General features: G+C 39.1%; 1 protein-coding gene across 3 annotated transcripts in view; it reads right to left on the reverse strand.

Annotated features, from left to right (window-relative positions):
• Nucleotides 1–1,435: 1,435 nt before the first annotated feature.
• The window catches only part of NTRK2 (neurotrophic receptor tyrosine kinase 2), a 305,915-nt gene continuing 280,629 nt past the window's right edge, over nt 1,436–26,721 (reverse strand). For 2 of the 3 annotated variants that reach the window (XM_082261135.1, XM_082261134.1), the window contains exons 17-18: nt 5,682–5,840; nt 1,437–4,718 (exon numbers count right to left, since the gene is read on the reverse strand). In XM_082261135.1, coding sequence (XP_082117261.1) covers nt 4,533–4,718; nt 5,682–5,840 — 345 coding nt within the window. In that variant the 3' untranslated portion in view covers nt 1,437–4,532. Of the gene's footprint in view, nt 4,719–5,681; nt 5,841–26,721 lie in introns of all 3 variants that reach the window. The other variant, XM_082261136.1, reaches the window with a different exon arrangement.

The following is a 26,721-nucleotide window of genomic DNA, read 5'->3' on the forward strand; positions in this document are numbered from 1 at the left end:
AGGACTCTTGGAATTACATATTACAAATTATGTACTAACCATTGCTGCTGTATCTAAACCCCAAAACAAATATGTAATATATTGCAGCTTACCAGTCCTTGGTGGCTGAGTTCGTTTTTTTTTTTCAGGCATTTTCCTTTTTTTTTGGGCTGGTAACTCTGTGAATAATACATTCATTTTTGCACTGTGCCTATGTAGGCAGCCATGGTTGAAACACAGGCTGGACTTTATTCATCTCCAATACATAGTAGTTGATGGGATTAGTAATTTACACAAAAAAGATAACATTGTCTTTGCTGTCTTTACAGTTAATGACAAGGACGCTGTATTTCTGGCAAGATCAACAGATATTTTCTAATAGTGGTAAGTTACAATATGTTCAATTTTAGTATTTTTTGTGTTAGATACTCTTTAAATCAACCAGGCCCACACCCATGAATACACATATTAAAAAATATGCTCAGTTAAAAAATAAACCACAAATATATATATATAAATTAAAAGTGGATAATTTGGACTGGTTGACTCAACCTACCATACTGAAAGCAGCAACGCAAAACTTTATAACACATTTTGGACATTGATGTGTAATAAATGTTAGGATTGAATTCCATTTTTAAACAAAGTGTATATAGTCTTTGAGCTAAACATCAGGCAGAGTGTTAACTACCCAGCCAAGATACACATATTGGAACCGTTTTAGCTTCCAAATGACTTGTGATGCCAGCACCCCTGCCAAAAAGTACATCTCCTCGTAGACTTTACAAACTATTGCGCATTACAGCCTACTACTCTAGCTTGTGAATGGACTATGAAACAGCAAACCAATGAGGTAGTCGCTTTATTCTTTACACCTTTTAAGAATCTGTTAGACTAACAGCCTTATGCAAAGCAATAGAGCCCTGATTTGCTGGAAGAGGGTTATGATCCTTCATCTAAAAGATTTTTTTTAACTATCTGCTTAGAGATCTGCTTTAATAATTAACACAAATAATGATAACTAAAGGGGATATTTCAAGATACATAGGAACTGCCACTTGTAAACTTTATTTTAGGTTTGCAATGGCTGTCATCATTATCCTTGCTTTACAAGCTAGGGTGTTACTTCCCTACATCCAGTTAATCAACACTCTCAACCTACATATGTTTTCCAGGTCACAGATTTGATTGAGTAATGTAGCAGGGTGAGGATGCACTTTAAAAAAAAAAAAAAAAAAAAAACAGCATTGGCCTCTACTATATTATTATACTCATATGTTCACGTAGTCTGTAAGTACACAGAGGGTTGATTTACTAAAACTGGAGAGTGCAAAATCTGGTGCAGCTGTGCATGGTAGCCAATCAGCTTCTAACTTCAGCTTGTTCATTCAAGCTTTGACAAAAAAACTGATTGGTTTCTATGCAGAGCTGCAGCAGATTTTGCCCTCTCCGTTTTTAGTAAATTCACCCCATAGTATTCAGTCATGGATGGTATTCAGTCTTGTGTATGTATACATGGTATGCAGACCACAGAGCTTGCAGTTGGTTGATAATTTACATCCACTCTCAAGTTCAAATGAAAGTTAAGGTCAACAGGTGTTATCTATACAATTTTTAACTACAACGATGCTAAACTTTCTTATGCCTCCAGCTTGCTTGAACATTTATTAAACTGTTAGATGAAACATCATTTCCCATAAATAAACCACCTGTAAAGGTAAAGCAATAAAGCCACTTCAGTTTAACTCTATTCATATTTTGCGACATTACATAGATCAGAACTGAGTATGCTCTATTTAATGAGACTCATAAACTCTTAAAGGAGCTGTATGGATCCATTTTAAAAACCAACATAATGGTGAAAAAGGACTAAGAAACTCACCAAGACTGACATCTTCTCTTGCTTCCATGTGTTATCTTAGTACAGCAAGAATATATGTATCAAAAAGCATTCATAGTATTCACTATTAAGTGGTACCGAACTACATTCAGAATAATATTTTGTAACTCAGTGACTGATCAATATGTAAAAATGTGTTTTGTATCATTAATACTCGATTAATACCACATTCCTTCTTCATCTCATTTTTACAGATGGCTCATAGAATGTTTAAGCCCAAGGTGCACTCTGAAGCAATGATAACACGTAGGACAACAATATAATCACAGTTTCATTACTTATACATCCCTCAGCTTATGAAAACCTAACAAATTGCTCCTACTTATTCAATATACTATTGTAATAGCACAGCCACAGCAGACAATCAGATACCCGCTTTTATTAGTCTTCTTATACATCACCACTAATGCTAATACCTGATTGGCTGCCATGAGTTACAGCATATATTTGTTCTTTACAATATAGAATAGAATAATAGTGTACTGACAGTAGTTTAAGAAGACTGTTTAGTCCGCCATGTTATTAAATAAGCCCCATTATTCTGAAGGACAAGGAACAACAGCAGCATCAGTTCAAGGCAAGTGAAGTTTAGCCCTGATAGTCAGAGGTTTATTTTTATGATGCCAGTGCTTGCATCATGTAACGCCAGTGTGTGCATCTTGTATATCTCAGTCTATGAAAGTATTGAGGAAAAGTGAACTATTGCAGCAGAACTATTTTTATAGGCAGGTGCTAGAAAATATAAAACATTGACAGATGCTCCCACAGTTTCCTCTCACTTCACAAGCTGTGAGCTTCAACTGAACCTGGCGTCCATCTTGCTAGCTAAGCAAATTTTTACATAGCTTTCCCTCTTTTTATTTTTAACTCCGAACCGGGGAGTGAAAAATTATACATAGTAAATAAAGTTTTGAAAAACCTTTAACAATGCTCTGAAGCAACAGCACAATCACATTTGAACGTGTATTATTATTTCACTTTTTTCATGTGTTTTAACCCCGTGAGTGTCAGAATCATTAGCAGACCTTGAACTGAGAATAAGTTCTTTTGCTAATGCCTCAGGTATTGAGGCTAATACTCATATCATTTTTTTTAATCTGAAATATATTTTACAGTTACCAGTTTTGTCAACATACAGTATTTATTTACAAGAACCTGTACAAATGGTAGTTTTCATTACTGTGCAACTACATTCTTCAATAACTGACCCCTCTAGAGAGGACTGCATGAAAGCTAAAACAGGGCCTCACCGGAACAATCGTTCTCTATACTTTGGCATATGTAACTGTGATACTACAGGCTTTTCTCTTGCCTGTATATCTGGGAACATCTTTCAATAGTTGGACACATCATGCCGGTAACATAGATAAACATGCGCTGCCTCTGAGTAGAACATCACAACTATCTTTAGAAAAGCTGAAACAGTTGTGTAATGTTTTTCCTCTTTTTACAATCTAATATAGAGAAATATAAACTTCAATCCTGAGCCCACGGATTGAAAATAAAAAAAAATAAAAATAAATAAAAAAAGCTGAATGTAGCCAACCAACCAATGAATGTGCACTCAAGACATCTTTTGGTTGTGCCATTGCCTACTGACTCTGTTACCAGAACAGAGGACAAGTAATAGACTGCCTTGCACAAGGCTATCCCTTTTTAATACGCCTTAGCCAGTCTCCAATCAGAAAACAACCCAAGCATGTTGGATATCACAGGCTGCAATAATCACATGCACTCTTTGCAGGTATTGCCTGCAAATAGGGGCATAGTAAACCAGTGAATGAGAGATTGTCTGTTGAGCACACTGTCAGATACATTTACCATCACATTGTGATGATCTCGGTCTCTGAAAATAAGTAGTATCTCTTTTAATACTGTTTTACTGCACTAAGAAAGAAGATGATTACAACTATGGCAGGTTATTACAAACAGGAAACAAATGTTTTGCTTTTTTTTTTTAAATGGCCAATATGGTGATAGAAGACTAGCCACATAGAGAGCATGGTTGATTTATTCTCTTCTTATATGCATTGATTGTGTTTCCTCAAATTGCTTTAGGTAGATGGTTAAACTTGACTCCATTGTCACGTCTCCTTAATACAGCAATCACATACTTATGATGTCCAAAAAGTTTCTTGGTAGTGCACATAGCCAAAAACGTAGAAGTGAGCGACAGTCAATATAAAGTCTATACGTATGTACAGAAGAAGTCGTCATGTCCGTGTCATACAATATTTTTTTCCCTTTTTTCATCCACATCAAAGGCAGGAATACAAGAAGGCATTGTTAGATGTGGTGGACAGACATGCGTGCCAGCTGATTAACAGATAAGGTTTTAAGGCCTTTGTCTATGTATGCTGAGTTACATAAAGGCATAAGCATGTAGAAAGAGGAACCGTGAGACACAACCAAACATAGACTGAGGAGTAAGAGTAAAAGAAGATTTAGGCTCAGAATAAAAAGATACAACTTATTAATGGCAAATATCAATACTGTGTATTGTACAGATGGAGAAGTTTGTGTTGCTTGCCCTTTGATAGCTTCTCAGCATCTTTGTTAATAATACTGTCAGAGGTTATAACACATTTCACGGAGTTCAGCGGCCGTTCACCACATTCATTCATCAAGCCCATACAGGTGACACCTGGAATGTCTAGCCAAGAATGTCAAGGTATACAGGGGATGCCTTGGACAAGTTCTGAAGTAGGCTATGGATTTCTTTGATATTCAGCCTCATGTGAGGCTCCCTCTGCCAGCATCCCAACATAAGGTCATAGACTTCCTTCGGACAAGTGCGAGGTCGCTGCAAGACTCTACCTTGTGTTATGCACTCAATCACCTGCAACAAAGAAGCAGATTAAAATTTCATCTTTATGAAATGGATAAAAAGCTACTAGTATTTTTAAATTAGGCATAATCCAAAGTGCATCTGATACTATTCAAAGAGTAAGATAATAGGAATCTACAGCAGATCACTCCAAAAATTGTACAAACGAGAAAATATATATTAATAGCACTCTTTCACATGCAGTTATTCCTATAATGTGAGGACATTAAAGAGTAAATCCACTTTTGTTGAGAAAAAAGCATTCCCCTCTGGGTGATCTATGTACATTGCAAGGATTTTAACAAACTTTGTTGCAGATTCCTACCTTTTGCTATTCTGAAGAAATCCCTTTGCGTTTCTCTGTGTCCATATGGGAAAGTGAGTCTAATGAGAGTGGTTTCATAATTATCAGTCAGCTGCAGCAGCTGCAGGGCACTAATGAGGAAGGCTGCTGGGCCTGCATCCTATTAGACGTGTTCCTATTGGGAGTATGACCATTTTGTTGCAGGGGATGCCAAAAATCTGACTTGTGTCTTAGACAGACCTCTGGGAAAATCAGTGAGCCAATCACACAAGCAGGAAATTATGTTTCTGGGGGGTGTTCTGTACACATTCTGTGTTCAAAATACCTCCAGGTTGCCATATTGCATTGCATTTTCAGAAAATGACAACAGCTGCAGATTGAAAATGAAAGGTCATTTTTAATAACATTCAATTACAATACGACTTGTGTTGCAATTGTATACACTATATTATTTTTCTTTATTCGCTATTTTTTTTTCCCAGCGAAAATGGAGTTACCCTTTAAATGTCATTAAATTGTGTGTGTGGCCAGCTTTAAAAATTCAAAATAGAGCAAAAGTATGCTTTGGAAATATGTTATTTATTATACTAGTTGTCTTCTTTATGCATTGGTTATTCTACTTTCCTTCTAGAGAAAACGTACAGATACAAGTAATATACAGAAACACAAACCTCATTATTGGATAACTGGTACCATGGTTGTTTTCCATAGGTGAAAATTTCCCATAGTACCACTCCTAGACTCCAGACATCACTTTCTGTTGTGAATTTCCTATACATGATACTCTCAGGAGGCATCCAACGAATAGGCAGCATAGTGTGTCCTCCAACCTAAAAAAAAGAGGTGATCTATTACTATAGGGTAATTTATGTAGTATAGAACAACAAAACTATTATAATAAAACCAAACAGACATAATACTTGGACATCATCTTACACACAAACCTATGTAAACAAAGCACTTTAAATGGATTTCAGCAAACAAAAGAATCCAAAATCTTTTTACATGAGAAGTAATCTTGAGCCCCGAGATCTTATCCTTCCATATACTGGGCCCTACTCCACAGAGAGTTTAGAGCTGTTGGCTTTCTTTAAACAAAGGGCAAACACTGTGGGGTTCAAGTGGTAGAGAAGAGTAAAATGTTCATGTGAATAAGGTAAAGTCATTGCAATCACAAGGAAAAAGCCTGTGTTTGTATTTGTCCCACACATGACTCGACCATTTACAGCTTCCCCATATTAAAAAAAAAGGGAATATTCTCTATGGTTTTAGTAAATTAATTCCAATCCTTTACTTTGATGTCACTATGCCTAATAAATATACTTGGATAGATACATAGGTGGAGCTAGATTCCCAGTACGACTTTACTTCGAACACAGTGGTGTGGAGTCAATGGTGTGTAAAGTTTTGACATTGGGCTGTTGGCTCTTACATACAAAAGGACTTCCAAGGTCACTTCAGATTGGAACGGGAGGAACAACAGAAGCAACACAACAGCATGTTGGAGTTAAAACATATTTACCCCAATAACAGGGTTTGAAATCAGGCCTTAGGGTAATAATAAAAAACATTTTTGAACCTTTTATTCTGGTGTGGCACTCCTGTTGTTGACTACCATACATTGGGGTGGACTGCAACACATATTCATTGGCAAGAAGTGTTTAGTTGCCATTCAGAATGGCACACCAGTGTGAATAGGATCTTAGAGGTCCAAAAAGTAAATTAGATCAGATTTGTTAAGATTGAGGTTCTTCTTTTACAGTTCTTGATTTATTTGAGTATTTGATAGAAACCTGTCTATCTTATTTAAAAGAAAGGGAAAACTGTTAATGCGCCTTAATTGTTTTGAAAATCCACACATTTATAGGCCTAGGACAAGCATCATATAAGATGCATTAGCTGAATGCCTGACTTTTTCTAAATGACTTCGATGTTACAGAATAATAGGAGTTCTAGGAGAAACCAAACAGACATTTCATCTGATACTCTTGTTATTTATGACTATTCCAGAGACTAACGTATTCTGTATAAAATGTTAAATTCATGTACTATTGGCTCTGCTACATTATAGCTTGCTCATGTAAACGTGATTTTGTTTATTTTCTTAACTTGAGGCCACAGCTGTCTACCGTAGAAGACTTTTTAGACAAGTTAATCCTCTACATATGAGGGTCCTTCACCAACATTTATTACCTTCATTTTCCTCTGCCACTATTAAAACGAAACTACAGGCAGATATAAAAAAAAGACACTATTTAATTCACTGATCCAGATTGATAGCACATTAAGTAAATCAGACTAGACTACATTGCACAGTGCTGTTCATCTAGAACTTTCTAGAGTAAAGAGCAGAATGACGATCATATCAGTATCCCACTGTTTCCTAACTGTCCAATCACTGTATTGTTTAACTACAGAGTTGTCTGCAGACAGGTCCCACTAAAAGCAGAATTTGTCTGTAATGTCTTAACCACTGACTTAACCACTGATAGATGAGGTTAAATAACTTTTGGCAACAATAGTTCATCTGATGTATAACTTTTTTTTTTTTTTTTAATACACTTAATTGTATATCTATACTAAAAAAGTGCTTTATTTTTTAACATTTCTGTAAAAAGACAATTCCAATATTAACCAGAATTTTATTTTAGTTTCAGAGTATGTAGTAGTAAACAGGAAAAGTAGTATTTAACCACTTTAACTCCGCTCACATTGCTGCTACAGCAGCAATGTGGCTCGTTATCGTCCAGCGACGTAGACCTACGTCGCTGGACTCCGCCCCTCGTGGGCAGCACGCACGCGCTGCCGGAGGCTCGCTCCCGCTGTGTTCAGTCACAGCGGGAGTCGGGCCAGGGGAGGAGCGGCGGCGATCGCTGCTGCTCTTCCCCGATCGTCGGGGAATCTAGTTTGGAGATCCGCCCACTTGTGTAAACAGAGCGGGCGGATCTCCTAAGTGACAGGCAGGGACAGATAGCATGGTTCAGCATAGCTGAACATCCGATCTGTCCCTGACTCACTCAGTCACCTCCCCCCCACACGTTAGTAAGCACCAGGCATACATTAACCCCTCCCTCTCCAATAAAATTAACCCCTTCCCTGGCAGTGTCATTTTTACAGCAACAGTGCATATATATAGCACTGATTACTGCAGTAATGTCACTGGTACCCCCAAAAGTGTCAAAAATGTCAGTCAAGAGTCCGATCTGTCCGCCACAATGTCGCAGTCCCACAAAAAAACCCGCAGATCGCCGCCATTACGCGTTAAAAAAAAAACACCAAAAATGACAGAAATATTTCCCTTCAATAGTAAACGCAATAACTTTTGCGCAAACAAATCAAAATACGCTTATTGTGATTTTTTTTACCAAACATAGGTAGCAGAAAACAAATTGGCCAAAAATGTAAAAAATTTTTGATTTTTACATTTTTTTGGGGGGGGGAATTTCATATAAAAAAATGTTAAAAATATTGTTATTTTTTCAAAATAAACGCTCTTTTTTTGTTTATAGCACAAAAAGTAAAAATTGCACAGGTGATCAAATACCACCAAAAGAAAGCTCTGTTTGTGGGAAAAAAAGGACATAAATTTCGTTTGGGTATGGCATCGCACGACCGCGCAATTGTCAGTTAAAGTCGCACAGCGCCGAATCGCAAAAAGTGGCCTGGACGTAAGACAGCAAAATCCTCCGGTGGTAAAGTGGTTAAAATTATTAAAGGGTCATTCAAAGTTACTCCACCCGAGAGTGATTTTGATAGTGTTAGGTATTTGCAAGAGAGATTAAAGATGGCCTATATCCTTTTTTGATGTTTTTTAGATATGCATGTAAATAAACATTTGCTAAATGTAAATTGTAATAAACTTCTTTAATTGGCTTCCTTTTTATAAATGATTTAAAAATAACGTATGCTTATGGGGCAGGCATATATGTTCACTGCACAAGCTATGCTTCCTGTTGATCCTCTTATCGATACAGCACAGTATAGTCTTGTAAAATCTTCAGGATGAGACACTGTAGAAGATGATCGGCAGTATGTTGTGGTGATTTGGCAGTCCATTCAAAATAAATGGGCTGTGATGTGTTAATGCATGAAATACTATACGTTGACACACCACAATAAACCGCACAGGTGTAAAGGGGACCTAAAAGTGAGATAAGAACATCAGTAGAAACCCAATCTGGATTGTATAAGTTATTATTGTATGGGATTTATATAGAGTGAAAAGTTTGCGTACAGCTTTACAAAAAAAAGGGGGTAAATACCCTTATGTATATATATATATATATATATAGATAATTAACATAATGTTTAAAATATTAACATTTTTTTGTTTTTTACATTTTGCAAACTTTTTCATATATATATATATACACATAAAATAAATATCAAAAGGTCTACAGGTCCTCTTTAAATAATTGTATTTATAGTTGCTCAGCACTTTCATTTAAAAATGTATACATCATTACTGTAACTTATCTCAAACCCTTTTTTAACGATGACATGTAAGAAGACATTAACAGTCAGATAATGTGCCTAAAAGCCTAACGCACTCAATATACATAACCTTGACTATCCATCACAGCTTTATTTATTGATACTATTTCCTGTTATGTCTACATGATCAGTTCAATAAAGTTTAACTCACTTTAATACATTACGGTGACAAGCAAGCTTACAAAAAAAAAAACCACATTGTGATCTTGTGTTGGAGATAAAACCACATCATTAAACGGCTAGATATGAATGAAGGGTCCTTTTAAAGAATAGCCACCACCTTGACAATAACATTTTCATTATGAGCTGGATTTTGTGGCTTTAGGAACCATAAAGTATTCTCTTAAGAGCTTCTAAAACCAACCAAACAGCTCAGATCAACACAGGGGCAATTGCCTAACCACAAAAGTAATGAATAAATAACAAGAAATGTGTATTGGAATTGCTATATTTTTATCCCATTATTGTAGTCTGCATGGCAATCATATTAGCCTCAATAGCTTCCTTATGTTATAGTGTACAGACTGCTTATCAAAACGCGGTATCAAGTTATCTGGAAATAATGTAACTTATTAAGAGCATGGGACAGTTAATGTCTACAGTATTTCACCTCTAATGAAATAATGTGTTATTATGAGGATCAGGGTGAGGCAGGCATCCCACAGGAGAATGAATACATATTAGTTCACTACTGGATTGAAGCAATAGCAAATGTGAGTTGATGACATCATAGCATGAGGTTATCATATCTAAATAACTTCAATGTGCACATACTCACCTGTTGTGGCTTTTGTATGTCTGCCCTCTGCACCTTAGACATACATATTTGTTAAACGTAACGTGGTAGAGTTATCAGATGTGTGAATGCTCAATGTAAATGTATTGTTGCACTTCAAATAAAAAAAAGGGAGCATTGATAATAGTTATCTAAGAAATATTATCATTTTGCCCAAGCCAGATCTCAGTTTAACAGTTTAACTGTGCTGTGAGGCTTAAAAAAATCAATCAGAGATTCAGCATGCCTTCCACAGTGCTTAGAAAAGGTAGAAAAGGCATCCTTGATTCTTTGCTGTGTCACTTCCCTGCTGGGAGCTAGAGAGGATGTTGTTTGGGACCAGTGACCTGCAAATTTACAGACTTAAAGAGTAGGTTCACTTTTATATTACCCCCCCCCCCCAAAAAAAAAACTCTATGTAGCCACATTACATCATATGCAGTCACACCACCTAAGCAGATTGGATCTTAAAGTCATGGCTGTCATCTGGTAACATACCTGTAGACCACATTTGTGATTTGTGCCAAAAAAACGCCACTGCTTTGTATTGCTCTTTCAGTCTTACTATTATGATGGAGCAGCCGTTAGGACAAGCACCCTCTAGCACTGTAGGAGCAGGGCTGCCCCTACCATGGGTCCTGCTGGGTCCATGGTGTAAGGCAGCACTTTGGGCGGGGTGGCAAATTGACACCCAAGATTTTTTTTCCAGCAGTTTTGTGTGTCATCCAGGGGCGGCTGCTCTGCTGCCCTGTAAAAAGACCACCCTGCTGCCCTCAACACGCTCACAGTCTAAAACCAACTGTTAAACACCCAAGCACACATGAAGAGCTCCAGGGCTCCAGGGCTCCAAGAGCTCCGGGGCCAGGGTACCCACAGGGGATAGAGAGCAATGAAAGATTTTTTATTTTATATACTACCCTAGCCTGCCCCTATACTGCCCTAGCCTGTCCATTTACTACCCTAGCCTGTCCATATACTATTCTAGTCCGCCCCTATACTGCCCTAGCCTGTCTATATACTACCCTAGCCTGTTTATATACTACCCTAGCCTGTCCATATTCTACTCTAGCCTGTCCATATACTACGCTAGCCCGTCTATATACTACCCTATATAGGTACAAAAGAAACATGGACTTTTTAGGTACATCTATAAAAAATCTAAAACGTTTATTCAGAACAAAGCAAAATACACATCATATATAAAACCATATAAAATCAAACTGGTGTAATTGAGTAGCTGACCAAACCAAAAGCTAACACTAACTGCAGTCAACTGGTAACCCAGGGCCCAATAGTGTAAGCTAATTGGTCAGAATCAATAATGGAGGCTCAATATGTTTTTCATCATATTTTGCTTCTTCTGGAGCTCATTTAATATTCTAGATGGATAAAGAGAACAACAATAAGTACATTTCATAACATGTTTAAACAGTTTTTACTAATAAATAAGCCAAAAGTAGAAAATACTGTGCTTGAGGTCTGAAGGTATAAAACGGCATGCAGAGAGGCCTTAACAGGGTGCTATATGCCCCCTGTCCTTTAGGATGCATTATATGTTTTACACAATGTATATATATATATATATATATATATATTTTTTTTTTTTTTTTCTGTAGATGGTATAATATTATTGTCATGCAAGCTGATTTGATTGAGCCATTCCACTCACATTGGCGTCACTTTGAGGAAGAGCTACCTATGCTCCCCTGTATGTCTTACTAGTGGAGATGTGTGGGGTATGTGTTTTTATATATAACCTACCCCTCTCTGCTTTTGAAGGTGGTTTGTCTCGTTTCCCTATCTTTTGTCTACAGTTCTATCTCCTTTTAGAAGGAACACTTTACTATACTATGGTGCTGGTACCGTGTGCGCCCCCACATGTGCCCTTGGTCTCTTTGCATTCCGTATTACACCTTTGGACCTCAAGCACAGTATTTTCTACTTTTTGCCTTTTTATTAGTAGACACTAATAAACATGTTTATGAAATGTACTTATTGTTGTTCTCTTTATCCATCTAGAATATTAAATGAGCTCCTGAAGAAGCGAAATATCACGAAACATAACAAGCCTCCATTATTGATTTTGACCAATCCCAACTGTATTGGCTAACACTATCGGGTCCTGGGTACCAGCTGACCCCAGTTAGTGTTAGCTTTTGGTTTATTCAGCTACTCAGTTACACCAGTTTTATTTTGTATGGTTTTATAAATGATGTGTAATTTGATTTGTTCTGAATAAACCTTTTGGATTTTATATATTTGTGCCTGAAAAGTCCATGTTTCTCTTGTACCTATATAGTCTGTTCAATAAGATGTGGCACTTATTACCATCTACCTTTGCACCCACGGTACCACCCTGTGTGGGTGCAATCTTTATTTTATATACTACCTTAGCCTGCCCCTATACTGCCCTAGCTTGTCCATTTACTACCCTAGCCTTTTCTATATACTACACTAGCCTGCCCCTCTACTGTCCTAACCTGTCCATTTACTACCCTAGCCTGTCCATATCCTACCCTAGCCTGCCCCTATACTACCCTAGCATGTCAATATACTACCCTAGCCTGTCTATATACTACTCTAGCCTGCTCCTATACTGCCCTAGCCTGCCCCTATACTACCCAAGCCTACTACTATACTCCCCTAGCCTGCCCCTATACTGCCCCTATACTGCCCTAGCTTGCCCCTATACAGCCCTTTCAAAGTGGCATATAATATTCACTGCACACGGACCTTCAGGGGTGGGGGGGTCCACTGTGTTTACACAAACTGCACCCATGGATGCCCTAGGGCAGCAAGATGGGGGAGCGGTAACATGGTGATATGTCATATAATTCTGCATATAGACAAGGCGCTGTTGCATGTAAATATGACTTCCTGATGAACTGAATTTTAGTTTAATTATCATGATATAAAATAATGGATGTAGGGGCCTTTTGGTGGGCATGATTTTGTTTTTTTTTTTTTGGGGGGGGGGGGGTTGAGTTTGGGTGTGGAAGCATTTCATTCTCGGACCCAGGCAGCACAATGTCTTGAGCCAGCCCTGTGTAGGAGGTTGTACCATCCTTTACCCAAGGGCTGGGTATGTGCAAGGCACTATCTCCCCTGTTGGCTCAGATAAGCTCAGTAAGCCTGGGTTAGAATACTCACTGACACTTTCTTTAGCAATAATAACACTTCAGACACTGCAAACATGTACATAAAATATGATAAAGCTGACGTGACATTATATACTGACCCTTCACCCATCCAAAAAAGGTAGGATGCAATCAAATTGAGTTTATATAACAACTTATAGGATGAACAACCTATACACTGGTCATTCATCCCAAGTTCAAACTGAGCACTGGAAAATCTGATTTCCAAGAGAGTAATCTGCATGCTGATCTGACTATACTTGGCCCTGTATCTGAAGCAGTTCTTTTTTAGGAAAAGGTTATATTTAGAGAAGAATACCTTATTACTTTCAGCCTACCTAAATGTATGTTTTTTTAAATTGCAAAAGGATAAGATTTAAATATTTTGCTCATATTCATTAGATTATACCTAGTAAAATAAATGATCAGAGAGAGATCTGGATATGGCCTTGATCCGCAGGGACTAGTTATTCATCAAATCATAATTCATGTTTAGACTTATACCTGAAAGAAACTACTAATAATAACCTAGCCCTGTAACATATATATATATATATATATATATATATATATATATATATATATATATATCTAAGTTATATCTAAGTTATATATATAGGCAGAAGACAATGACAAATCATTCTGTCATAAATGGTGGTGATTCATTTTTGTAATACATATTTGTGTAACAAAACTGTGCTCCTTTAGGTCTTATTTTTTTTCATTGTGATCAAGTACTCTGATATGTCCACATGGTGGAGCCATAGTTAATTTTTTCTCCAATAGTTAAATTATTCTATGAGATAGCGTTCATATCAAGCCTTAGAACATGCACAGATTTTAAATGTGAAAGGATGGTTAGCTCATATCTAACAGAAAATTATGATTTTTTTTTTTTTTTTTTACCATTGTTATCAATTTTTAAAGTATAGCAGCTTAAAGTGGTATTAAACAAAAATTACATTATTTGTAGCTAACCAATCCTTAAATTTGATGGCTGCTTTTTTTTTTTTTTCTCCCCCCCCCCCCTGTTTTCACCTGGTAATCAGGCCACAAACATACTTTTTTGTCTTAAGGTGTCTCCACTCCGGATGGATAAGGAAAGGAGACTTCATTGGATAGCAACATTGTCAATCAGGGGACAGGGTAGTATTAGATGTTCTAGCAGATTTAGATGGATTTGACTAACAAATTGAAGCTGAACTCCAGCTAAAACCTTTTAAGTGTTGAAAAAACAGGTACAAAGACAGGTACATGAATCTGTCAGTGCTCATACTGAGGTCAGAGTTTTCTACTAGGGGTGGGTGGAGCCTGATGGAAAACTGAGAGACTAGTTCCCCATCAAGTCCACCTTTGTTTGATTGACAGCACACAGCAGTGAATGTCAGTCAGCTTTTAAATCCACCCACTGCCTTGCACTGTCAGTTTCCCATCAGGCTTTGCCCACCCAGTGACAAGTCATTTCCACAATAAGGGCACATCCATATCTGGGTAATGACATTACTAGCATCCCCAACACCCTAGTTTACATTCCGTTTTGGGACGAGAATCTCTAGGCCCACAGTTGAATGTGGCCAGAGATAGAGCCCTGTGCAGGAAGGTTCCCAGCATCCCAGCACAGACATGCCTCACTCTGAGTAATGTCTTACCTCTGTACATCTAGTTGGTCAGCTACTAGGTGGCTCTGTTATAAAATAGTACGGAAAAGGGAAAAGTTACAAGCAAGTGATAACTCACCTTTTAGAGAAGGCCTGCTTCTCTAGTGATGTCATGGGTAAGTCAGGGCCATTATATAAGCCCGGTAGGGAGGACACTTGCAGTGCAGATGGGGCATGAGGGCCAAGTACCCCACACCTATACATAAGTCAGTACAGCTAAGGCCCTGCTCAAGACAGAAGTACCAGGAGAGTTTATTTATTTATTTATTTATTTATTTATTTCAGGTACTTATATAGTGCTGTCAATTTACGCAGCACTTTACATATGCATTGCACATTTACATCAGTCCCTGCCCTCAAGAAGCTTACAATCTAAGGTCCCTAACTCACATACATACACAGTAGGGCCAATTTTTTTTTATACAGGATCCAATTAACCTACCAGCATGTCTTTGGAGTGTGAGAGAAAACCAGAGTACCCGGAGGAAACCCACGCAGGCACAGGGAGGACATTCAAATTCCAGTCGGGTAGTGTTGTGGTTGTGGTTCGAACCAGCGAATCCTCTACCACTGTGCCGCCAAAAGTTGTAAAGGGGTATAGCAATCCTGTCTCTGGAACGCCTAATGGAGAGTAGTGAGCTGGATGCCTAAAGGCTAATGGGCAAGCCAGAGCCCTCTGAATGAGTACTAATAACTCTGGGATCAGGAGAGTAACTTCAGTGAGCCTACCTGGCTGGGTAGAGCTTTGGAGTGGAACTTGAAAGGAGACTCTGGTATACTATAGGAGGAGCCTTATTAATCTCGGCTGACAAAGCAGAATGCTTAACCTGGTGAATCTCAGTTTTAATAGAGCAAAATGCTTCAGATGTAGTATATAGGGGGATGGGTCCCAGGCACTGCGGTGCTCCCAAGGAGAGACAAAGACTGTCCGAGGAAAGTTGGCTGCTTAAAGTTCTGAATATGCTTTCACAAATGACTACTGTGGACCGTACACCAAATGTTAATAGCAATATATATTGTTAAGTGACCCTAGAACATATGTGGATGTGATGTGACTCTTTATGCCATTTTCCAAGTATCACCATAAAGTGCTGCAACCTTATTTATGTGTGGAACTTCCTTCCTTTTGGGATAAAAAGGTCAACAGAATTTCATGCGGAGGCCTTTGGCTAGGAGCAGGGTAAAATATTGCAGAGGGGATAGCTTCAGCAGGAGGGTTAGTGTTTTAGAAAGGGCAGGAGCAGGACAGGGACTTGTACTTTGGTGCCAACAAGATTTTTTGATGTGATACTTGTACTGTGGCTTACTTGGTATTGCTTCCAAAGTGTTGGTCAGAACACTACCTTAGTATCCTAAAGGTGCACTATATTGCATTGGATGACTACAATTGAACAACTGCCTAAGCTTTGCATAGAAAAGCCCATGACAAATCCTGTACAGCCTACAGAAGAAACCTAAGGATTCGATAGAAGAGAACTTGATATATTATACAAATCTGAAGTAACAAGAAATGAAATCCCTTCCCATCTTCTTACTAGCACTGGATGAATGAGAGCCATTAACTGAATAGCTCCTTCATATAGCACATACAACTTCCTTTCCTTTACTTTTATCGACAAGAGCCAACATACTGCTGTGTGATTAATATTTTATTTCATTTGATTTATATACATCATGATTATCCTTCAACATAGGCAGACATTTGCTTTTACCCACACCTGTGTACATGTTTCCGTCAGAAGTGAAATCTGTTGTTGGCTGCAAATCTCGACGGGACTCACAAGAAGTCACTGAGCCTTCTTAGTGCAATAGCTGCAACAGCATCTGAAATGCCGGTTCAATAAAATGCCATAAATAGCAATTACATTGCCTCTGGTGCTTTTTAGGCTCAGTGTACTTGTTCACTTAGATTCATCACTCACATTTTAAGGTTTATACAAAAGCAGGTTTAATAGACCTTTAATAGTGAATCTCGGCAAAGCTACTGTACTGTACTGGAGTGGACACAAGATTAAGTTTCATCAGGTAAAAATATTGTAATCAAATATTATAACTGCCTACTTGCAGTGTTTTTCTTTTCCATAAATGATGTTTGCTCAATTACAGTGTATCTTTGAACTTTCTAAAAAAATTGGTTAGGCAGTTCCATAGCACAACCTCTTTCCTCCTTCCATGTCATAGTTCTTTCCTCTTTGGGAATGTCTAATTACTGTCTGTGCTGGCCCAACTCCTCTGCCCCTTTCCTTACCTCCCTACATGACCTTCTGAGGGGAATTCATCAAAAACTGGAGCAGCCAGAATTTGAAGCAGCTGTGCATGACAACCAATCAGCTTTTATCTTTTATTTTCAAAGCTTAACTGAACAAGCTGAAGATAGAAGCTAATTTTTGCTGTGCACAGCTGCTCCAGATTCTGTCTGCTTCAGTTTTGATAACTTGTCCCCTTAATGTTGCTGATGGAGGGAGTAGTGAATTGGGATACTATAAAGTGAAATTAAATTATATCTCTCATGCCTCGTACACACGCAACGATTATCGGCCGACCGATCGGCCGACTTTTGTCCAGTGTTGTTGTGTTGGTTGAAATGTGCTCTAGACTGCACACAAATTTTCTCGGCCAACAAAAATCTACTTCAGAAGTGATGTCATGTGATGGTTTACTTTCTGTGTGTTTTTTCATCTCTTAACATGCCCAGTCTTGCTCATCAGATTTTTGTCTGCCGAAATCTGTACTGACTGACAGAAAATCAAAAGTTTTATAGCCTGCACACCAGATTTTTTTCGGCCGAAAAGTCGAAGTCGGTTGTCGGAAGCATCATACTAACAAGCCGAAAATCGGCCGATTGGACGTTGGCCGAAAATTCACGGCCAACTATCGACGCGTGTGTACGGGGCATTAGTCTGTAGGGCCTGCTATCATCTAATGGAAAATGGTAGTGCCCAGCGACCAGCCCAGCAATCTCAGGGCTTTTGGATGTCTACACAGGGGGAGGCTTTTACAGTTAAATAACATGCATAAAAGAATATGCTAAATGCACATTTAATCTTACGAGAAGTTTTTTCTGAAATTAATGGTCTGGCAGCAGGAAACTCTTAACCAGTCCACATGTGTAAATTCCACCATCCATGTAGGAGAATAGGCAGGGGAATCCTTACTCACACTCCTCGGCACTCTATACATGCTAATACCTCTAATACTTGGTAAGTGCCCGCATTTAGAATGCAGGTTGGATTTCATTTGCATCTATTGAAGTTACCAGATGTAGTAATGAATTGTGCCTTAACATTGTGGTGAATTTAAGAAAAAATATTTAGGACTTAGTGATAATAACAGCTCACATATGGCATATGTATTTGCCAGCTTGGCAACTAAGAATGACTTACAAAGTCATAATTCCCTCATAAGGCCACAAAGGTAAAAGTAACTCTAGGAATTTTTTATTTTTTTTTTAGTTTACATATATGCTTATAGCAATGCAGAAAGTTTGTAATTTAAGGCTGGGTTCACACCTAATGCAGATGCGGCTCACAGCAGCGGGCCGGTACCTCCCCGTTCTACATTTCAGGCAGTGGCGGTTCTACATTAAATTGCTGCCAGCCTGCCACAGTGAAATTATTCAAAGTTCCTCGGGTGGCCCGGTACCATTTGATCCATGGACTGGTACCGGTCCGCGGCCCGGGGGTTGGGGAACACTGTCATGCCGCCCCCCACGTGTCCTGAAAAAATGCCGCCTCGGACGGCTTCCCCGTTCGCCCATGCCTAAAACCGCCACTGATTTCAGGGATGAATCAGGTCCGAATTTGTGCCTGAAATCAGACCTGAAATGGAGCCAAAGAGGCACACAGAGATGTGGGAACTGGCTCCATTGAGAGCCGGGCACACTCTCCTGTCAAGCAAATTGGATGCGGAGAAATCCGCATCTAATTGGCATAAGTGTGAACCCAGCCTCAGTGATAATTCTTATCTGCTAACACAATTTATTAAAGTTGTAATACTTAGAATTTATTGAGCCATAGCTCACAGCTATCTCTCTTTTGGTGGGACTGTCCCTCTTTTGAGACTTAATTCCTCTGACAGGCTCAGCTATCACTCTTTTTTGTCTTATGTGTACATCTCTATACAAAATGTACCATTTTACTTACAAAAGTGTTGTGCTGCACCAAACTATTTTCTTTTTTTCACAAAATATATATATGCATTTGTTATTTTGAACAGCCAATATAAAGGAAAACTAGAGTTAAAAAAAAAAAAAAACACTTGTGTGGTTCAGCCAATATTTTCTACATTTTATTACTTTGTGGCTCATGTAATAAGGGAATGGCAGATATGTGTCCTTTACCTACATACTGTGTGCTAAAAGGTGTCCCTCTTTCTCATTTCAGAAAGTTGGAATGTATGTGGAAGATGTATCTCTATTAAATATTAATTCAAAATAAAGAGTGCACCCAAAGCTTTCTTGCATTTGCCTGTTGCAAAAATCACCAACTTATTGGCAATTTTGTGGTGCGTACAAACTTTATATCCCAAGAAGGTAATCCACACTGGGGACTTATACATAGCAGTTTTAAAAAAGCACTATTATTCAATCCACAAAAAAAAAAAAAAAAAAAACAATGCAACGTATTCCAGGATTGAAACATCCCCATTTCCTACATGGAGGAATTTAAATGCTGTGCTGCCCTTTTAGGCCTGGTTCATACATACCAGTGCAATTTCTGGTGCGACTTGAGTCTCACAGGGGTTAATTTGTTAAAACTGCAGTGTGCAAAATCTGGTTCAGCTCTGCATAGAAACCAATCAGCTTCCAGGTTTTATTTTTTTTTCTGCCAATGCTTAATTGAACAAGCTGAAGTTAGAAGCTGATTGGCTACCATGCACAGCTGCACCAGATTTTGCACTCTCCAGTTTTAGTGAATCAATCCCACATAATCACATGACAATGGAAATCAACTTGTTTTCAATGGTGTCCATTTATGTCAATACAACTCAACATGGAGATATTTTAGAAAAGGTTCATGTACTACTTTTGTTCAATTCCAGTATGGTTGTGGCCCCATAGAATTTAAGGGAATTACATGGAAATTGAATGTACATGCAATTCAGTTGCAATTTAGGCAAAGCACCATGACTTCTAGGGGATGAAATTGCATCAAAATTGCATAGCAGTAAAATTGCTTCAAAATTGCTCACAAACTGCATTACCTAATTGCAACTTAAATCGCCTCAAAAATGCATTGCACTGGTGTGGACCAGACCTTATGGCTATATTAAAAAAGTTTTTTAAATTGCTGTGTGGAAGTCCCCAGTGCAAATGACCTTGTTGGAATACTGAATATTGATAGAAATTAAAACAGATGAGATACAGGTGAAATATAGACAAATAGAAGAAGTAGAATGTAATAGGTAATATTTAAAGTGTGGAACAGAGATGTGATTTATTTTTTTTCTTTTACAAAACTGAATGTAAGCATTGCAGGCACTGCTGAGTAATATACTGTATCTCTATCTTCTTCATCATAGAAATAAACAGAAAAACTCCCAGATTTCTGAAATGATAAAGAGGGACACCTTATATAAGATAGTATGTCGGTAAAGGACCCGTCACTGCCACAGCCTTGGTTACATGGACCACATAGCTCTAATATGTAGAAAATAATTGGCTAAAACACTTAGGTTGCTTCTTTCATATTGGCTTTTCAAAATAACAAATGCAATAATATATCTGCAGAGCCAAAAGCAAGTAAAATCTGCAATGAAGTTGAAGTTTATAAAACTGGGCAGGAAAGGGTTTTCTTAAAAAACAAAAACAAAACTAGATCTATAGCGCAATAATAAAGAGCGAAGGGCCAGGTAGTCTTTGATATTGATTGGACTCTGGGCAAACATTTCCTTGCCCCCCCCCCCCCCGCACTGGGACATACAATAAATAGCAATTAAAATCAAAATTAGTTTACTACAGCAGATAAGGCTGCGATTGGTTGCCAGAGGCTACATTATCTCACTGATTAGTTGCTAGATGTTACAGCACATCATTTCTGATTGCTAATTGGTTGCTAGAGGTTACTGCACATCATTACTGCTCACTGATTGGTTGCTAGAGGTTACTGCACATTATTACCACTGACTGATTGGTTGCTAGAGTTTACTGTACATAATCACTGCTCACTGATCAGTAGCTAGAGGTTACTGCACATCCTTATAATTCACTGATTGGTTGCTAGAGGTTACTGCACATCATTACCGCTCAATGATTGGTTGCTAGAGGTTACAGTTACAGAACATTATTACCGCTCACTGATTAGTTGCTAGAGGTTACTGTACATCATTACTGCTAACTGATTGCTATGTACAGAGTGCAGGGGTGAAGGGTGTACTAAATACAGACTGTACGATTGGGGAATGCAGTGCATACAGAGTGCAGGGTTGAGCTACATACAGAGTGTAGGGTTGAGGGGTGAGCTACGTACCAAGTGCAGGATTGAAGGGTGAGCTATGTGCAGAGTGCAGGGTTGAAGGGTGCGCTATGTGCAGAGTGCAGGGTTGAGAGGTGCGCTATGTGCAGAGCTGTGGGGTGTGCTATGTGCAGAATGCAGGGTTAAGGGGTGTGCTGTATACATCTAAGCCCCCCCACCCTCCCAAGTACAAAGCTCTCCTTCCCCTGGATTTTAATTTAGAGCTTAGCCCCCCCCCCCCGTATAGAGCTTTTCTGCTGCCCCAAATCTTCTCACACCACCTAGAAAACAACAGAGTGGTTATGCAGAAGAGCAGCTACAACTCACAGCATGTCCGTGCAGGCTGAGGGTTTCAGGAACTTCCACCTGTGTAGATCCCCCGCCCCCTCCCTCCTCTGCTCTCATAGAGATTGATGTGTAGAGCAGGGAGGGTTCTGAACGACCGCTGGGAGAGGAGCGTTGTCTTTTGCAAATATAGAGAGCAACCAGCAAGTAACCAGTGCTGGAGGTGGCGGAACTCCGGCTGAATCATGCAGGCAGCAGCGTGGGCTCAAGGGGCAGCTGCTTTGGGCCTCACAACAATCAATGACTTGGCCCAGAACAGCTGCACCTTTTTCCCAGCATTAAAGATGGCCCTGGCGTACGGGATGACTGAAAAGAAACATTGCAATAAGTGGAGAGTGAACAACCATATGAAGACAAACAATAGACAAAAAAAACCCCACAAAAAATAAATAAATAAATAAACATTTCCCAGGTCCTTGGCCCAGGGCTTCATGCTACATTCTTTCTTGGAGTTTTAATAACTCCAAGACAGGACTTGTGCATCGTTGGACAGAGCCAAGAGCTTAAAAAAATGGATTTTTCAGCTTGAACCCTTTCGGGATCTCTGGGGCGGGTGGCGGGGCCTTTACCCACCTGTCCGACAATGATATTGCACAAAATATTGACGCTGATCATGCCTGTCATGGCGAGGTACCCCTATAAGACTCTCCGTGTTATCTTTTCTGATACAAATTGTACACTGTTTTGTACGATTGAGAACACTGGTGCTTGTTTATTTTTCTGTATGTTAAACTTTTTTCTTACTTTTCTGTAAAAAAAAAAAATATTGAATACAAAAAAATGGATTTTTGTCTTACTGTAAAATCCTTTTCTTTGATGTTCATTGACGAACACAGCTCCATATCTTCTTGACCCTTGGGTTTATGCTGCCCCCTACAGGGGTAGGACACTAGGTGGAAAAAGTTTGACTACGCCTATAGGGCAGTCCCAGGGGGTATGCTCCCACTTCCTGCTATAGGTCTTGTAACAAGCAGTGTCAAAAGAACATATAACCCAACCTCAATAGAGGGGTGGGTGCTGTGTCTGTCAATGAACATCAGAGAAAAGGATTTTACGGTAAGACAAAAATCCAGTTTTCTCTTTCGTTCATTGACGGACACAGCTCCATATCTTCTTGACCCTTGGGATGTCCCAAAGCAGTGTCAACATGAGAGATGGGAAGAACACAGCAATAAACACACTTCTCAAAGGCTAAACATAGCCAACCAGGTAAAACAGGAGCTCAACCAGGAACAACTGGAGCTCACCTGACAAAAAATATACACCCTCAAAGAGGACTAATCCTCTCCAAAGCCTTCAAAACCTTGCGGCCAAAGGCAGGATCTGCAGATGCCAACACATCCACCTTTTTGTGAAACATCCAAATTTTGTGAAAGTGTGCCGCCTTGCAAACCTGCGCCACTGACGCCTGATGACGGAGGGCCCAAGAGGCACTAAGCTCCCTCGTAGACTGTGCCTTAATAGGAAAAGAAGGATCCTGACCCTTAATGGAGTAGGCCTGAACCACTGTCTGCCTGATCCATCTGGAAATGGTTGCAGCAGATGCAGCCATCCCCTTATGGGGTCCATCCATAAGGACAAATAGGGAATCCAATTTTCAGAACGACTCAGACGCCGCCAACTATACCCTGATTGCCCGAAAAACATCCAAACAATGCAAGGCAATCTCTTAAGGGTTCTTAGGCTTAGGACACAAGGAAGGCAACACAATGTCTTCATTTAAAAAGCCCTGCACTGGCCAAAAATAAAAGGGCAGCTTTCTCTGCAATACCCCTTGCGTATTCTCCTTCTTTGCAATACTTTCTCCCTGACATTGTCACTCACTGCTCTGTGGTCCAGCGCTGGTCCTCTTGTTGATTGAATGATGCCCAGATTAATTTAACCCACTTCCTGTGAGCCCACGATGTCATGGAGCCACCCCTTAGGGATGTTTCGTCATGTCACCCCTGGATCACAGCATAATGCTAAGGAAAATGGGACTGATGTCATATCAGTTGTGCTGTCTATTTTATTGAAAACAGCCCAGTGGCAAAGAAGAGGTGAAGAGAATTGTGCACATCTTAAAACTAGGCAGAATGTATCTCCAAACAGGTAAATGTAAAACAAAAAAAAAATACATTCTGGTGGGGAAGGGGGGGGGGGGAGTAAATACTTGAAAAGCATTGTTAATGAGTACATATATTTTTATTTTATTATTAAAATTATATTTTAGTATACAGTAAACCCCCCTCCATTGCGGGGGTTACGTTCCGAACCCAGCCGCGAAAAGTGAAAATCCGCAAAATAGAAAAACACTATTAAAATGCATCATAGACATGTTTTTTTTTACTGTCACTGTACGTGTAAAAGCATTTTAAGGTCTTTAAACACACTTTTAAAACAAAAGAAACTCATTTAAACACATAAAAGATACTGAGAGACATAGCAAGAGCTATGGAAAACACAAACATATTTCAATTTTAATGATTTATATAGTAAAATAACATTACAAAAAAAAACGCAATATACCGGGACCGCAAAAACTGAACCACGATGGAGCGGGGGTTTACTGTATACAGTAATACCTTGGATTGCCAGCATTATTAGTCCCAGAAACATGCTTGCAATCCAAAGCACTTGTATATCAAAGCAAATTTCCTCAAAAGAAATAATGGAGACTCAAATGATTCGTTCTACAACCATTTACTTTAAAATACAGTACAGTATAGAGTGTATGGTGTATACAGTACATGGCCAGACGTCTGGGGGCAATATGTGCAGTAGAAGGATCACATTTTTATTGTAAAAAAAAAGTGGAATTACACTCAGAATTACAGTAAATCTGCTGGTCTATACATTACTATATGTGGCCAGAGATCCGGGGGGCTGGTTGCTCTCAGAGATTCCCGGAGAACTTGGAGACACTTGGGAACTGTTGACAGACACTTCCGGGTGCTCTGAACGTGTGTTATGCCCGCCCCACCCAGCTGGGAGTGTCTCAGTGTGTCTCCAAGTTCTCCATGAAGCCCTGGGAGCCACCAGCGCCCCGGGACCTCTGGCCACATACAGTACCGTATACACCAGCGGCTTTATATGGATGAACACCAGACTCCTTAACGCAGGATATACATTGTGAGGGTAATTGTACATTTTTTTCTACATTAAAACTGTAAAACTGATCCTTCTAATGCTTGTTTTGCAAGACAGCGCTCGCACATTAAGTTACAATTTAAAAAAAAAAATGTTGCTCGTCTTACAAAACGCGTAGCATGTTACTTACATACCAAGGTTTTGCTGTGTGTGCGTGTATATATATATATATATATATATAAACCTATAGTTAGCACACACATATATCCATTGACATAGACTTTTGATTGCCTTTCGTTTGCATTTTTGTGATTCAGGTACATTGATAAGCAATTGTCATAGAACATCCTTTAAGGTTTCAACCACAAGTCAAATGTTTACCTGTTGAAATACATTAACATGATTTACATGGGGAATGATAGAGAAGTGCAGTGATGGCACTGCATACTAATTTCCAAACTAATGACTCTTTCCCATCCCTACCTTCCGTACTCTGAACTGCCTATTTCAAGCAGAGCAGGTCGGCTGCCATGGAAACTGAGCCCTGGAATGCACAGGACCCATGCAATCAACAACTGCTCTGAGCTCTGCAGCGCCAAGTTTAACCCTTTGGTTGGCAACAGCTTGGAAATTCAAGCGGTTAAATTAAAATAGCTGCATAAAGCAAAATGAAGCATTATCCCGAGAATGGTATGTTAACTAACAGGTCAAGCATATTGCTCTTAAGGAATGCTGTATTACAAAGTACATGCTGCAGACAGGTGGCCATGCCAGCAAATAGATTAAATTACTGGTTTAATAATGCATTAGTATTAATGGTAAATAACCTTCACTAAGGTACCTTCTTCAACTTAAGCACCAGTTTGCTTAATAAATTATTAAATGAGCAATTTAATGTACATTACTGGTGGGGTGCTTGATCTATTTTTCTTGGTGAATGCTGTGTTTGTTTTTAAAATGGCTGTTCCTCCCAGGAGCACCCACGCTATTTGCACTTCCATTCTGAAGAATGGTAAAGGTGTTGCATTCACATTAGGCTCTACCAACAGCAGCACATCCTACAACTCGTGTTGTAATTTCTCTGCTGCAAACTTATTAAATACCACTTGTTTGTCATTGTATTTCTGCTACAATGTCTTGATTTCTTTTTTGCTGATATAAAGACACCATTTTCACAATGGGATATTTCATATTTCTGATACAGTTAACTTTCTTCCCTTGAAAACTGGGTAAAGTGTAACTTTTTTAATTTTGGAAAGATTGGGAAAGGTTAAAAGCTTTGCCAGCTGCTATACTGCTGCCTGTGTTCCCAATAATAATTCTTCCCAATTCCTGGCTCAGTATAAAATGAAAGCCTCAGGGATTCCAAGTTTCAACCCTTTTGGAGTGTACCATATGCCCAATATTTAAAGCTACACATCAAGAAACATATTGAATGGGAGTTTCAATTGAATACTGCAGGGTTCCCTTACTCTGGATGGCGGCGGCGGTACCCGAGAGCCGATACGTAAATCGGCTTCAGGTGCCGACATCACGGGCTCCCTGGACAGGTAAGTTCTACTATTTAAAAGTCAGCAGCTACAGTATTTGTAGCTGCTGACTTTAAATTTTTTTAAGGGGGGCGAAACTCCGCTTTAAGAGAACACCTCTCCAAAGTGCCAGACGCCATTGAATGTGAGCAAGTCAGTTATGATGACGAACTGCAGTCAGGTCGGGATCCCAATGAGGACAACGACCATGCAGATGCGTTTCCCTGAGATGGTTTCTGACAGTCTGTGCAG

Source organism: Pelophylax lessonae (genome assembly GCF_965119305.1).
Source record: "Pelophylax lessonae genome assembly, chromosome: 1".
Lineage (NCBI taxonomy): Eukaryota > Metazoa > Chordata > Amphibia > Anura > Ranidae > Pelophylax > Pelophylax lessonae.